Raw genomic sequence first — 12,027 nt, 5'->3', positions numbered from 1 at the left:
AATGGATTGGACTAAATTGGGGTTTCTCCTGAGGGACTAATGGATCAAGTTTCATGGCATTCATGCCCCATCAGCCCTTAAAGTGTATGCAGAATTATGTTGAAAGGTTGTCTCCCTCAGATGCTATAGGGTTTTGTCATATTCTCCCCACCCCCCTTTTTTTTTTTTACTGTGTTTTCTTTTTCTTCCTTTTTGCAGTGCTGGGGATGGAGCCCCAGGCTTCATACATGCTAGATAAGCTACTGCTTAATTAATTGGAGGTAGGGTCTTGCTAAGCATCCAGGCTGGTCCCAGACTCCCAAATACCCTGTCACATTCTTTTTTTTTTTTGTACCAGGGATCGAACTCGGGTCCTTGTGCTTGCACAGCAGGTGGCGAAACCACTGAGCTAAATTCTGACACCCCCCCCCCCCCCAGCCCCGCTGTCACATTCTTAAGGAAGACGGGACTGTGGATAAATTGTGTAGCTACTAGCAGAAGAAGCCTGGGTTGGAATCCTGGCCACTTCACTGAGAGGAGTTGTATTATCCTGGGCCTGAGCCTCCACTGTCCTGGGCCTTGGTTTCCTAATTAATCAAACCAGGTTAAAGGTAATATTCTCCTCCCAGGCGAAGTTTACTTAATAGTTGTGACAGTTTAGCACACAACTTCCACAAATGCCAGCTATTATATTACCAGAATGAGTGCTAAGATTCTTTCCATACAATATTTTGTGAATGTATAATCCAGAAAATGAATTAAGGAGAAAATAGTGGGCCACACCGAGATGTGGTTGGCAGTGACCCTGTGTGTATCTCAAGGACAGGCACCATACCCAGTGGTTGAGAGAGGGCCTCAGCACACAACTGGCCTGCGATTTTATTGGTTGGCCTGGACACAAGGCCAGCAGGATAAACCAGTCTACAGGCAGTGTAGATGGAAGGACAGGAGGAAGAAATGTCTGGAGAGCCCAGGAGGAGTCTGGGCACTCAGACAGGACAGCTTTCTGGACTGGTTTATTGTAGGGGTTTCTGAGCATAGGTCAGAGAACCTAGAGACAAGGGAGATTTTTTATAAAGGAAACCCATTACGTTAAAAACACCCTATTTTGCATCCGTCTTGAGGCTTTGGCCCATAGTCTGTCCATCACTTCCCCATGTCAAGTGCTCCTTGAGACTCTAGTTCTGGGCTATGCTCTGGCCATCAAGGGAGCCAGCAGGTAAGGCCCGAGGTGCGGACTTCGGGCCATGCCGCTCTTGCTCCTCAGTAGCTCAGGGGAAGCTCGGACTGCATCCCAGTGTCCCATCACCTCCGGAAGGGTGCGTGGCTTCAGAGCACAGCTAGATTGTGGCAGGACTTGGAGCGGGCTTTGAGGGCTCGGCGGCGGGCGCTGCGGGCCGTCAGGCGAGCCAAAAAGCGACGAGCGCGCTGGCCGAAGCTGGGCCTCCGTCGCGGTGCTGAGGGCTCCTGGGCTGCGCTATCCCGGCGACGCAGGCGTAGCTGGCGCACCACGCCCTCGAAGAGCTCGGCCACGTTGTGCTGCAGGGTTGCTGACGTCTCGATGAACTTGCAGTCGAACACCACAGCACAGGCGCGGCCCTCTGAGGGGCGTGGTCAGGCAGGAGGGGTGGAGCCATAACCAGAAAGTTACACGAAGGTAGAAAGAGGCAAATTCATTTTCTACTCCAGGTAATTTTCCCTGAACTCATACCTGGTGCTGGTGTCAGGGAAATCAGAGATGAATCATATCAGGTGTGGAGGAGTTAGTTCACACTCTAGGGACTGATGCTGGTGGCTGGGAAGACCCGGAGGTTAGGAACTGGGTTGAATGCCAGATTAAGAGGCCTAACTTCCCAGGTATTGGAATTACCTGGAGGAGTTTGTTAAAATGCAGATTCTTGTGCTTACCTTCAGGGATTCAGATTCCTTAGGTTTGGGATGAGGTCTGGGAACCTGTGTTTTAACAAAATCTATGGATTCTGTTGCAGTTTTTCCGGATATCTGTCCCCAGATTATGTGGCTTTCCATCTCCAGGATGCCACTGGGACCAGGGTGGGAGTGGGGGGTCTGAGTCCATTCCTGCAGGGGTGGTGACTCTGGGAAACTGGCTTTCCCTGTCTGGGTCTGGCTTTCCATATTTTTTAGGTTTACCCCATGAGTAGGGCCATTTTAAGATCTTTATTGGCCCTACAAGAAATATGAAACATTAAAATATTCCCTATCACACTGTAAATATAATTCATATATAATTTAGAAAGTTTTGGTTCGTAATTCCTGGCTGATACAATTTTTTTTAGACAAAGCTTTATGAAATTTGAAATTTTTTTTTGGTTTGCCAATTTTTTATTGGATTGCTTTCTTTTTTATGAAATTTGAATTTATAATTTTCTAATTTTATTGTGGAGCCACTAACGATCTTTTTAAATTCCTAAGTGCAAGTCCTTGAAAAGCTGGTAGGCACTGGGGCTATCAAATCTGATAGATAGAGCGCCTCTGGTTAAGGGCATGTTGATCCAGGGTTGTTTTTTTTTTTTCTTTTTTTTTGGACCCTCTGCCCCATAGAGCCAGAGTTCTGCCTCCTTCCTGGGTGTCAGGTGTTTCCACAGCTGCTTCCTTGTGTCCTCATCCTCTGCCAGGACACCCAGGGGGCAGAGCTGCAGTGGGCAGGTGTGGGAACAGGCGAGGAAGCCAGGCAGCTGGCCAGTCCCTGAGCAGGTGCCTGGCAGTGGCGCCTGCAGGGCCCTCCCGTGTTTACACGAGGGGTGGGTTCCCTGGGGCCCAAGTTGGCCTGATGAATGAGGCAGAACCCAGAAGAGTGGCAGAGGTGAAGAGTAGGAGGTCTTCAGCCCCGTTGCATCTGACCTCTGAGAAGGCAAGAGTTGGGAGGAGGAGGGTAGAGGCCTGAGGTGCAGGCACAGGTGGGCCAGGGCTCTTGGGCAGGAGGGGGCCTGGCTTTGTTCCTCTCCCTTCTCTGTGGGGCCATTGCTGTGGTCTGGGGGAAGGCCAGTGCCTGGGTTGCAGGGATCTGGGGCTTGGGAGGGCACAGGACAGGGTTTAGAGTGGTCCCTGGCCAGGGAGAAGGGGTGTGAGCTGGTGGGGTCCAGGCAGAAGCCCAAGTGGGTTCAGCTTGGCCAAGTCAGCCTGAGGATGCCGACCTTGGCCTAGATGGGCTGTCAGGGTCACCCATGGGTGGCTGGTGAGGAATGGTGAGTGGCTGGAGGCAGAGACTAGGGGTGGCCCTGAGCCCAGGCAGCAGGGGGGTGCCCATGGGGGGGATTTTTAAGCAGAGAAATGACAAGGTCAGCTCTTGCTCTGGAAAACTGCAGTTGGTGAGGGTAGATTGAGTGGGGCCAGAGAAGCACAGGGGCTGACTCAGGACAAAGTAGAGATGCTAGGACAGGGCAGAAGCTGCGGGTAAGGAGGGAGGGAGTGTGAGACTAAGGGAGGTGGGCCTGCCAGGACCCAGGGCTGCTTGTAGGATGGCGGTGGATGGGAGGAAGAGCGGTAGGGCGGAGAGACCCGAGGTAGGGGTGGAGTGAGGTGCGGAGGATGTCTCACCTTCCACGGAGACTTCCCTGCAGCGGGCCAGGTCTGCCTTGTTGCCCACGAGAATGATGGGCACGTGGTCTGCCCGGTGTGCTCGCCGCAGCTGGATGCGGAGCTCTGAGGCGCTCTCAAAGCTGCCGCGGTCTGCGATGGAGTACACGATGACATAGGCGCTGCCCATTTGCAGGCAGGACTCCCGGCTCCAGCTTTCGTCCTGCAGGGGAGGGACCCCAGCCCGCTTCTTAGAGGGTGCTCAGGCCCTGGCTAGGAAGGAGGCTGGCTTGGTTTGATGGACAGAATAGGTTTGAGGTTATACCTTGGACAGGTTTTGGGAAACAAATGCTTTCATAATTTTCTGAATCACTTTGGAAAAACTACTGACCCTCTCTGAGCCTCAGTTTCTCTACTTGAAAAAATGAGCAGACATTCCCTTACTTCATGCTTCATTCATTGCTTACTTCTGTAGGCTGGCACTGGCAGCAAAGATTTCTGTGGTTCCCCTTCTTGGTAGGTAGGGTTTTGGCTTTGCCTGTTCAGCTCTTTCATCTGGTTTCTGAGGAGGGTTTGGCTTTGCCACACAGTTTATTAGGCCTTCTGCAACCCAGAATTGAGGCAGAGAACAAGGAGAGAAGCAAGGACAGAAAGCATCTTCAGGGAAGGCCTTTTTCAGGGCAGTTTTGAAGAGAGAGGTGAAGAAGCACCTGTGAAGTGCCTAAGAGGTGATCAAAATATACAGTCGAACGTTTAAATAAAAAGTTATTATAGTAAAAGACACATTGGCATTAATCCCCCTCAAAATACTCCCTCTCATGTTGAACACTTATCCTACCACTCTTGCTGCTTCCTGAAGCAGTTCTGGAAGTCTTTCATGAGTGTCTTTATGAGATGTGATTAAAAAAAAATATGGTGAATGCTTCTGCCAAATGCCATCCAACAGAAAAGAAGGCTTTTAAAGACATAAGATGTGTGTGTACCTCATCCACCTTATTCACCAGACCTAGCATTGTGTGACTTCTGGCTAGCCCCAAAGTCAAAATGACCATGAAGGGCGAAGGTCTGAAATGGAGTCAGGACATTGGACAGCCATGACAGGCTGATACTCCCTTAAGAGGACTCCAGAACTGCTTCAGAACGTGGTAAGAATGATGAGATAAGTGTGCTCAGAGTGAGGTGGAGTATTCTGAGAGGGCTTACTAGCAATGTGTCTTTACTGTAATAATTATTTTTAAAATTAAATATCCACTGTATTTTTATTGTTCATAATCATGCTCACTTTTTCTTTTTCCTTCCTTCCTGTCGTTTTTTTTTTGGAGACAGGATCTCACTATGTGGTTCAGGCTGGCCTTTAACTCACTATGTAGCCCAGGCTTGTCTAGAACTCACAGTGATCCTCCTGCCTCAGCCTCCCAAGTGCTGGGATTACAAGTGTGCACCACCATGCCTGGCTTCACTTTTTCATGTATAGAAGAATGTAACTTTAGTGTTTTTCTGATAACACCTCATAAGTTCAGAAGGGAATGGAAGTAGTAAGGGGCACTTTGAGAATTGGAGTACTTTCAAGTTGTTTCATCAGGGAAAGGAAAGAACTGGAGTGATTTTGATATTCCCTTTTGGATGGTGGTCATTTACCAAGGACAGCACTAAAGACTGGGCCATGTGGGTGATGACCACACACATTTATATTTAATATTATGTTTAATAAGACATAGTTCCTCCCTTCAAGAAACTCATGGTCTGGAAAATAAGTGATGGGAATGGAGGGTACTAATGGACTGCAGTCAGTATCATGAGCAGAGGCATTTGCTGGAAGGGTCATAGGGGTGGGGCGGTCAGAAAAACAACATGGAAGAGCGTGGAAGGGCTTCCTAGTGGTCTGGTGAGTAATGTTTGAGAGGTTGAGCAGGCCAAGCAGGAGAAGAGATTGCAGATAAAGGGGGAGAGTCAGAGCTAAGGCCTACAATAGGACGGACTGTGTGTAATAGAAGTATTGGCTATAAGGGAGGAAGAAGCCAGAAACATTTCCAGATAGCCAAATAAGACAGACAAATAGGAAAATATCAGATCATCATCAACATCATTGTCAAAGGAGTAAGCTCTCAAGAACCATATTGATTATTCCCCAGGCTAAGTAACCTTTGGGTGGAATCAGACAGACGTGGGTTCTGAACCTTGACATGTATGGGTTCCTTCTTCCTTCTCGGTCTGTTTCCCCATCTGTAGAATGAGAGGATGGGTCTTGATTATTCATTCATTAATTGTATAAATATGTGTGGAGAATTTGCTATGTGTCTAGATCACAGATTGATAGATAAGAACCCATTAATAGAATGACTAAAAATATAAATTCTAGAGCCCCAATTTTAGGTGATCTTATTCATTAGGTCTGGGATGAGGCTTAAGAATTTTATTTACTTATTTATTTGTGAGGTACTAGGATTGCACCCAGAGCCTTCACACTGAGCTACCCACACAGATCTTTTTAGTTTGTTTTTTTTTTTGGTACCGGAGATTGAACTTGGGTCCTTGCGCTTGCGCAGCAGGCACTGAAACCACTGAGCTAAATCCCCGGCCCTTCTTTTTAGTTTTGAGACAGGGTCTTGCTAAGTTGCCACAGGCTGAGCTCAAACTTGTGATCCTTTTGAATTGGCTCTGAGTCCTGGGATTACTGGCCTGCACCACACTGACTGGCTAAGAATTTAATTAATACTCTCCACGTGACCCTGAGGCCAGACAAGCTAGGGCACTACCGGATGAGCCAAAGGCCCACCTAGTTTAGTCAGATTCTGCCTGTCTGACATCAGAGTATCCTCTTGCCCACAGATGGAAAGGACAGATGCTCAGTCCAGTAAGGCTGCTACTGCTGACCCCTCTCTGGGAACTCCCTTCAACTAGAGAAACTGAAGAAATAGCAAAGGCCAGAGGAGAGGAGAAAACATTCTTAGGGTCACAGGGCAAGCCATGCACAACTCCCAATTCTTGCCCTCTGGTGCGGGGCCTTTCCTCACTTATCTCCAGAGTGGGACTCCCAGTCTGGTCACTCTTTTTATCCCTACCGAACTCTACCCCATAGAATTCACCAACAAGTGGTGCAGTGGTGCTTTCCTTACCAGCCTGGGAGCTCCATGAAGCTAGAGGACATGTCTGTTGGGTTTACTTCTGTGTCTCCAGCATCCTATCCCATGGTAGACACCCAGCATGTAATTTCTGAATGGATGAATGGATGGATGGATGGAGAGGTGAAGAAGTGAAACCTGAGCTGAAGGTTCAGAAGGTGATGCACCTGAGGGGAAGGGCTCTGAGGTTTTGTAGATGTGGTTTGAATCCTACTTTCTCTTTGGGAGCTTGGGACACATTATTTAATCTCTTTGGGTTTCAGTTTCTCATCAGTAGAATGGGAGTCAGAAGACTCACATTGTAATTGTATTGACTGAATGTCATAATATATATCCAATGCTTCTACATCTGGTGGAAGAAGGTAGTCTGTTCATGTAAGCTGCTGTTATAAGAATCATCATAATTAAGCTCATTTGGACCTGGGTTTCCTTTTATGTTTGTTAAAAGGAATTGGCTACATGGCTCCTTCATCATCTTTCTTTGGGCTCATCCATGGAGTTGCCAGTTATTCTTGTCAATCATCCCTCTGCCCTCTTAAGCCCCACCCCATGGGTGGGGGCTCCCTGAGTGTTAGGGGAGGGGTCTGCCCATAGAGAGATGGGATCCCAGGTAGTTTTTGTATCCTTCTCTTTGCTTAGGTGTATTTCCTCAAAATTCTACAATAAGCATTATTACCTATGTAGCATGAGAAAAGAAAACCCAAATAAGATAAAATCATTTAAAAGAGACATGTCCTTGTGTGCTGTTCACTTCTTGCTCTGGAAGTGGATAAGGAAGAATGCACTTTGGTTTTCTTTTTCACTAATTACCGAGTTATAACTTAAGAACTGTCACATACAATTCTCTGCCCCTGTGTAACATTTTTTTCATGCTCTGAACTGGGCTCACCTCTGTGGAATTACATAAGAAATTTAAAAAAATCAGTTGGTGATGGTCTCAGTGGTAGAGTGTATGCTTAGCATGCAAGAAGCCCTGGGTTTGATCCCCAGCACTGAAAACAAACAAACAAGCAACAACAACAAAATTAGCTGATGATGAAGGCAGGAATAATTGACTCATTTATCAGATGAGAAAATGGAAAGTCAGAGTGTGTAAGTCAATTGCACAAAGCTATGTAACAAGTAATAAAAAGAAGGGGAATTTCAACCATAGGCATTTGTGTCCCAAACCCAGTGTTCCTTCTTCTGTACTGTGGGTGGGTGGGGCAGGATGAGGGGTGGGGAGGTCTGTAGGGAAGGAGCACATTCTGAGATGGCTACTGGGAGGGAATCAGTGGGGTATGAAGTTCTTCTGTCTTTGGGAAGGCCGTGGGCTATAAGGAGGGACCCTGCCCTGATCCCTGCTCTGTGTGTCCCAGGAGGGCACAGGAGTCTGATATTTGGCTCAGCACCTCTTCCCACCAATTCTACTTCCAATGCCATACCAGTTTCTCGGCCTCCCAGGTGTCCATGACCACCAGTGTGGTGTCCTCTCCGTCCACTGTGAGGGTCCTCTCATACACATCTGCAACCAATGGAAGAGGCAGCTCTCAGGGAGGAGGGCAGGCCTGCAGAGCATGTGGGCTCCCTAGACTCCCTTTCTGGTCAGCTCCTCCTCCAATCCTTGGGGTACTCAACACACTGTTTGATCCCTGTCTTTCTGGTAGGCCAAGAAGCTCCATGAAGAGCCCCCTCTACCCCCTTCCCCACAGCACTTGACACATGGTAGGTGCTGGGAAGATTGGTTTGGTTGATCAAGTGAGTGAGGTAGTGGGGTTAAAAGTGGACTGGGAATTCTCCCATTCCTGCTGTGGCCTCTGAGATGTCTCCGCCCAATCTACAAGCTCAGCTTGTGATCCAGGCATGTCATGTTAGCCTCTCTGGGCCCCAGTTTCCCCATCTGTAACACCTATAAGAATACACATGTACACTTTTCATAACAGGTCTCACTCACAGGAGGGTCAAGGCTGGAGGAGCCTGGCCAGATTGTTCCCACCTTCTCTTTGCTTTTAACCATCCTCCTCCCCACTCACCCTGTGTCCTCTCAGCCAGTCCTGCAGGGGCAGGCCTGCCTTTCTTTTTTTTTTTTTGGTACCAGGGATCGAAAGCAGGTCCTTGCGCTTGTGCAACAGGCGGCGAAACCACTGAGCTAAATCCCCGGCCCGTGGCCTGCATTTCTTCTGTCCCTGTATCCCACCATCCTGGGGCCCCTGGCCCTGTTAGTTCATTACATTTCTTGGGATTAAAGCAACCCAGGGCCCAGAACTGGAGATATGGGTGTCTCCATTGAGGGAAGATGCTGTAGGTAATGGTAGCCACCATTTGGTATCTGTGGAACTGGAGGTCTGAGAGTCTGGGGGACCTAGCACTGGAGGTTTCTGAGCTGGGTAGAGTCCATCATTTCTTAACATTGATAGTTTTTAGAACTGTTCCCCTTATGAATTATATGTTTCTCATCCATGGGAAATGGGCACGTTTCTCACTCCATGGCATTTCCCTCCCCTAGACCATGGTGCTGCACAATTCTAGGTGAGCATCATTTACCTCATGGTCTGTGTGATCATGCCCCTTCAAGTTGCACAGTGCGTGCATGACTTGTACAACTGTTCTTGGCAGTCCCATGCCCTGGTGACAGGCCTTTCACTCCTTTGGCCACATCCCAGCCCATGTCATCTCACGGAGACCCTACCTCCCAGCTGTTCATGGAAGTCCCGCTCTTGCTTCCCTGCAAAGAGGCTGGCCAGGCTGGTCTTCCCTACACCAGGGTCTCCAAGCAGCACTACTCGGTAGAGGGTCTCCCAGGAGCCTTCAGAGTCGCTGGATTCAGAGGACCAGCTATCTGGGGCAGGTGAGGGTTTCCGGGCAGGAGGGTTGAGGGAGGCTGATTGGTCCAGTGGGGGATGCTGGGATTGAGTTGGGGATGCTGTGCACAGGCGGCCAGGCTGGTGGCTCCGCGATGACAGGGGTAGTGGAGTGCTAGCTCTGCGGCGGAGGGGAGTTTTTGCTTCTTGCTGGGTGTTTAGTGTCATCCTTGGTGGGAAGGGGCTTTGGACCGACCTTCCTTCCTTCCTTCCTTCCTTCTTAGAAGATGGAAGGGCAGTGAGGCAGTTGCTTTGAGCCCTTTCTTCTAGAAGCTCCTAGGGAGCTGTTGAGATGGCTTCTTCCAGAGTCCCCTCTTGTTCAATGGGAGACACTACTGCTCCTTGGGGTGGGGGTTTTCTGGCTTCAGGCCCAGGGCAAACCTGCATCAGGTGGGAATGGGTGAACACAGGCTGTGAACTCATCCGGACACACACATCCATTTCCCACGCTTGAGGATGACCCACCCCTGATGACACAGGCAGCCCGGAGGGGGAGAGGTCCATGTGTGCACAGGCTCCATGAGTGAGACAATCGCATCAGAGGGAGACCATCGCTGTGCCCTGCAGGGCAACTGCCCATTTCCCCCCTTCTCCACTGGTCTCTTTTCACTCATTTTGGGTTGGGGGGTGCAGGGGAAGGTTGAGGGCGCCTAGGGGGTTACTTCCGCTGTCCTGTCCCACCTGGTCTGAGGAGGAGGGAAGACAGGTTAGGTTGGTGCCCTATGGGGACTTGGGGCTGGGGGTACCCTTCGGGCTGTAACCCGAGTGCCCTGGTGCCATGGGAACGGCGTGTCCGGCCCGCCCCCTGCGTGAAAAATTCAGGAGCGGCTGGCGCTACGGCCTCCAGCTGTTGTTGGGGGAGTGGGAGCTGCTGGCTGGCCAGGCCCCAGGTTTGGTGACAAGACAGGGTCCTGGCCAGGGACCAGGAGCGGAGCCCACAGGGCCCGGGAACGGATATTCCATCTCTTGAGTTTGGGCCCGAACCTTCCCAGCCTGGGGTTCTAGGTGTGAGTCCCCCGGGATGGGGAGGCAAAGGGCTTTCTTGTCCGGGGCCCGCCGGCCCTCCGCGCCCCAGGTCTGGAGACCCTCGCCCCGGACGCACCTCGCAGTTCCCAGCCCGCCCACGCTGCACCAGCCGGGGGCAGACGCCAGCGAACTCTGCTCCAACTTGAGCTAGTTGGCAGCGGGTTGCGCTAACTTTACCTTTGCTTGGGGAGGGTCCCGGTCCCTGCTGCCTAAGCTGCTTGGTGCTCGAGGCTGTACCACCCGCTCCGGCGCGCAGCCCCTCTGGCCAGTCCCACCCCGCCGCGGGGCGGGGAGGAGTGCGATCCGCCCCGTCCCGCCCCGCCCCGTCCAGGCAGCCCCCGGGTCCCCGCCCAGAGGCCTGGGCTGCGCTGAGACTGTTCCGAGCCCAGAACTCAGCGAAACCGACGCCTCCAGTCTTCCCGATCTGGGATGGCAGTGTTGGGGTAGGGGACTAGGGAGGGGCACGGGGCTCTGGGTTTCTGGGTCTGAATTCCCCTCTGGGTCAGCATTGGTCCACTCCATCAACCCGGAACGCCAAATTTAGCCCTCACAAAAGCCACTCTGCAGTCCTGGGAGAGAGGTTCAGGAACCTGCATTTCAATAAAACAAGTATTCCAGGTGATCCTGATGCAAATAGTTCGCAGACCCCACTTTGAGAAACTGCTTTGGCTGGAGGATTAATTTTGGGCAGTGTCTTGAGGGAAGAGAGCAGGGGAAGCCTGCACGGAAGAGTTCTGAATACAACATCTGGTGTTGGTGTCATTTATTCATTTGTTCATTCAGCTGAAGACTGGCTGAGTCTGAGACTCAGGTCTTTCTGCCTTTCAGCCTAAAGACCTGAGAAAGAGGAGGAAAGGCCTTGATCTTGATAGAAGAGAGGCTGGCTGTAGGGCTTGGATGTGTAGGTGGGGCCAGGATCCAGTTTTGAGTAGGATGCTTTCTTTACCTCTTGATGGACTGGGGTGTGTAAGTGTGTGGGGTTCATGGAGACCAGGCTGTACCTGTGGGTGGGGCTCATTGTCATGGCTGAGGGGGTCCAGGTGTCTAGCTTGGAACAACTCCCACAGCTCAGCCCCGGAAGGTCTTAGGGGAAGATGCTGAACACCCATTCACCTGTCTCCTTCCGAGGCTGGCCTTCTGAGCCTCCCCTTTCCACCTGCACAAGGGGCTGAGTGTGGTGTAGCAGCCTTCAGTGTCTGGCAGTGAAGTGACACTGCCAGGCCTGCTCTGCCAGTCAGTCGCTATGAGCCTAGGAAATAAACTCTTCTCCTTGGGTTTCAGTTTCTTTATTTAAAACTGTAATCTGAACAGGTTTGCTAAACACGATCCTGCTAAAAAACATTTGGTTGTCTATACTACAAAAACCTGAATTTGGTGCTCAAGTCCCATGATGCTCTGGCTCCTGTTCTCTTCACCTTAGGAAACCTTGCTCTGCCCATGTCGCACTCTTTTAGACACTGTTTCTTCTGCCTGCGATGCTTGTCTCCTCTCATCTCATATGAAACTCAGATAACTGTGTACCA

At 50.5% G+C, this 12,027-nt stretch overlaps 1 protein-coding gene across 1 annotated transcript; it reads right to left on the bottom strand.

Moving 5' to 3' along the window:
- Positions 1-821: 821 nt before the first annotated feature.
- Positions 822-10,788, bottom strand: Rem1 (RRAD and GEM like GTPase 1). The gene is made up of 5 exons (XM_004840606.3): positions 10,682-10,788; positions 9,307-9,859; positions 8,063-8,142; positions 3,538-3,739; positions 822-1,580 (listed from the first exon to the last, which is right to left on the bottom strand). The coding sequence occupies exons 2-5, from the start codon at positions 9,644-9,646 to the stop codon at positions 1,309-1,311; spliced, it is 894 nt and encodes a 297-aa protein (XP_004840663.1). The 5' UTR covers positions 9,647-9,859; positions 10,682-10,788; the 3' UTR covers positions 822-1,308.
- Between the last annotated feature and the right edge of the window lie 1,239 nt (positions 10,789-12,027).

Source organism: Heterocephalus glaber, unplaced genomic scaffold (assembly GCF_053883595.1).
Source record: "Heterocephalus glaber isolate CG9 unplaced genomic scaffold, H.glaber_assembly_v1.0 deba00001532, whole genome shotgun sequence".
Lineage (NCBI taxonomy): Eukaryota > Metazoa > Chordata > Mammalia > Rodentia > Bathyergidae > Heterocephalus > Heterocephalus glaber.
Note: the sequence above shows the minus strand (reverse complement) of the source record. Positions and strands in the feature narration are given on the sequence as shown.

Excerpts from the sequence above, each read along its gene's own strand:
- Rem1 (XM_004840606.3), bottom strand. The coding sequence starts at position 9,646 with ATGACACTAAACACCCAGCAAGAAGCAAAAACTCCCCTCCGCCGCAGA. Across the intron at positions 8,143-9,306 it reads CTTCCATGAACAGCTGGGAG|ATGTGTATGAGAGGACCCTC; the intron begins GTAGGGTCTCCG and ends CATTGGTTGCAG. Across the intron at positions 3,740-8,062 it reads CCTGGGAGGCCGAGAAACTG|GACGAAAGCTGGAGCCGGGA; the intron begins GTATGGCATTGG and ends CCTCCCCTGCAG.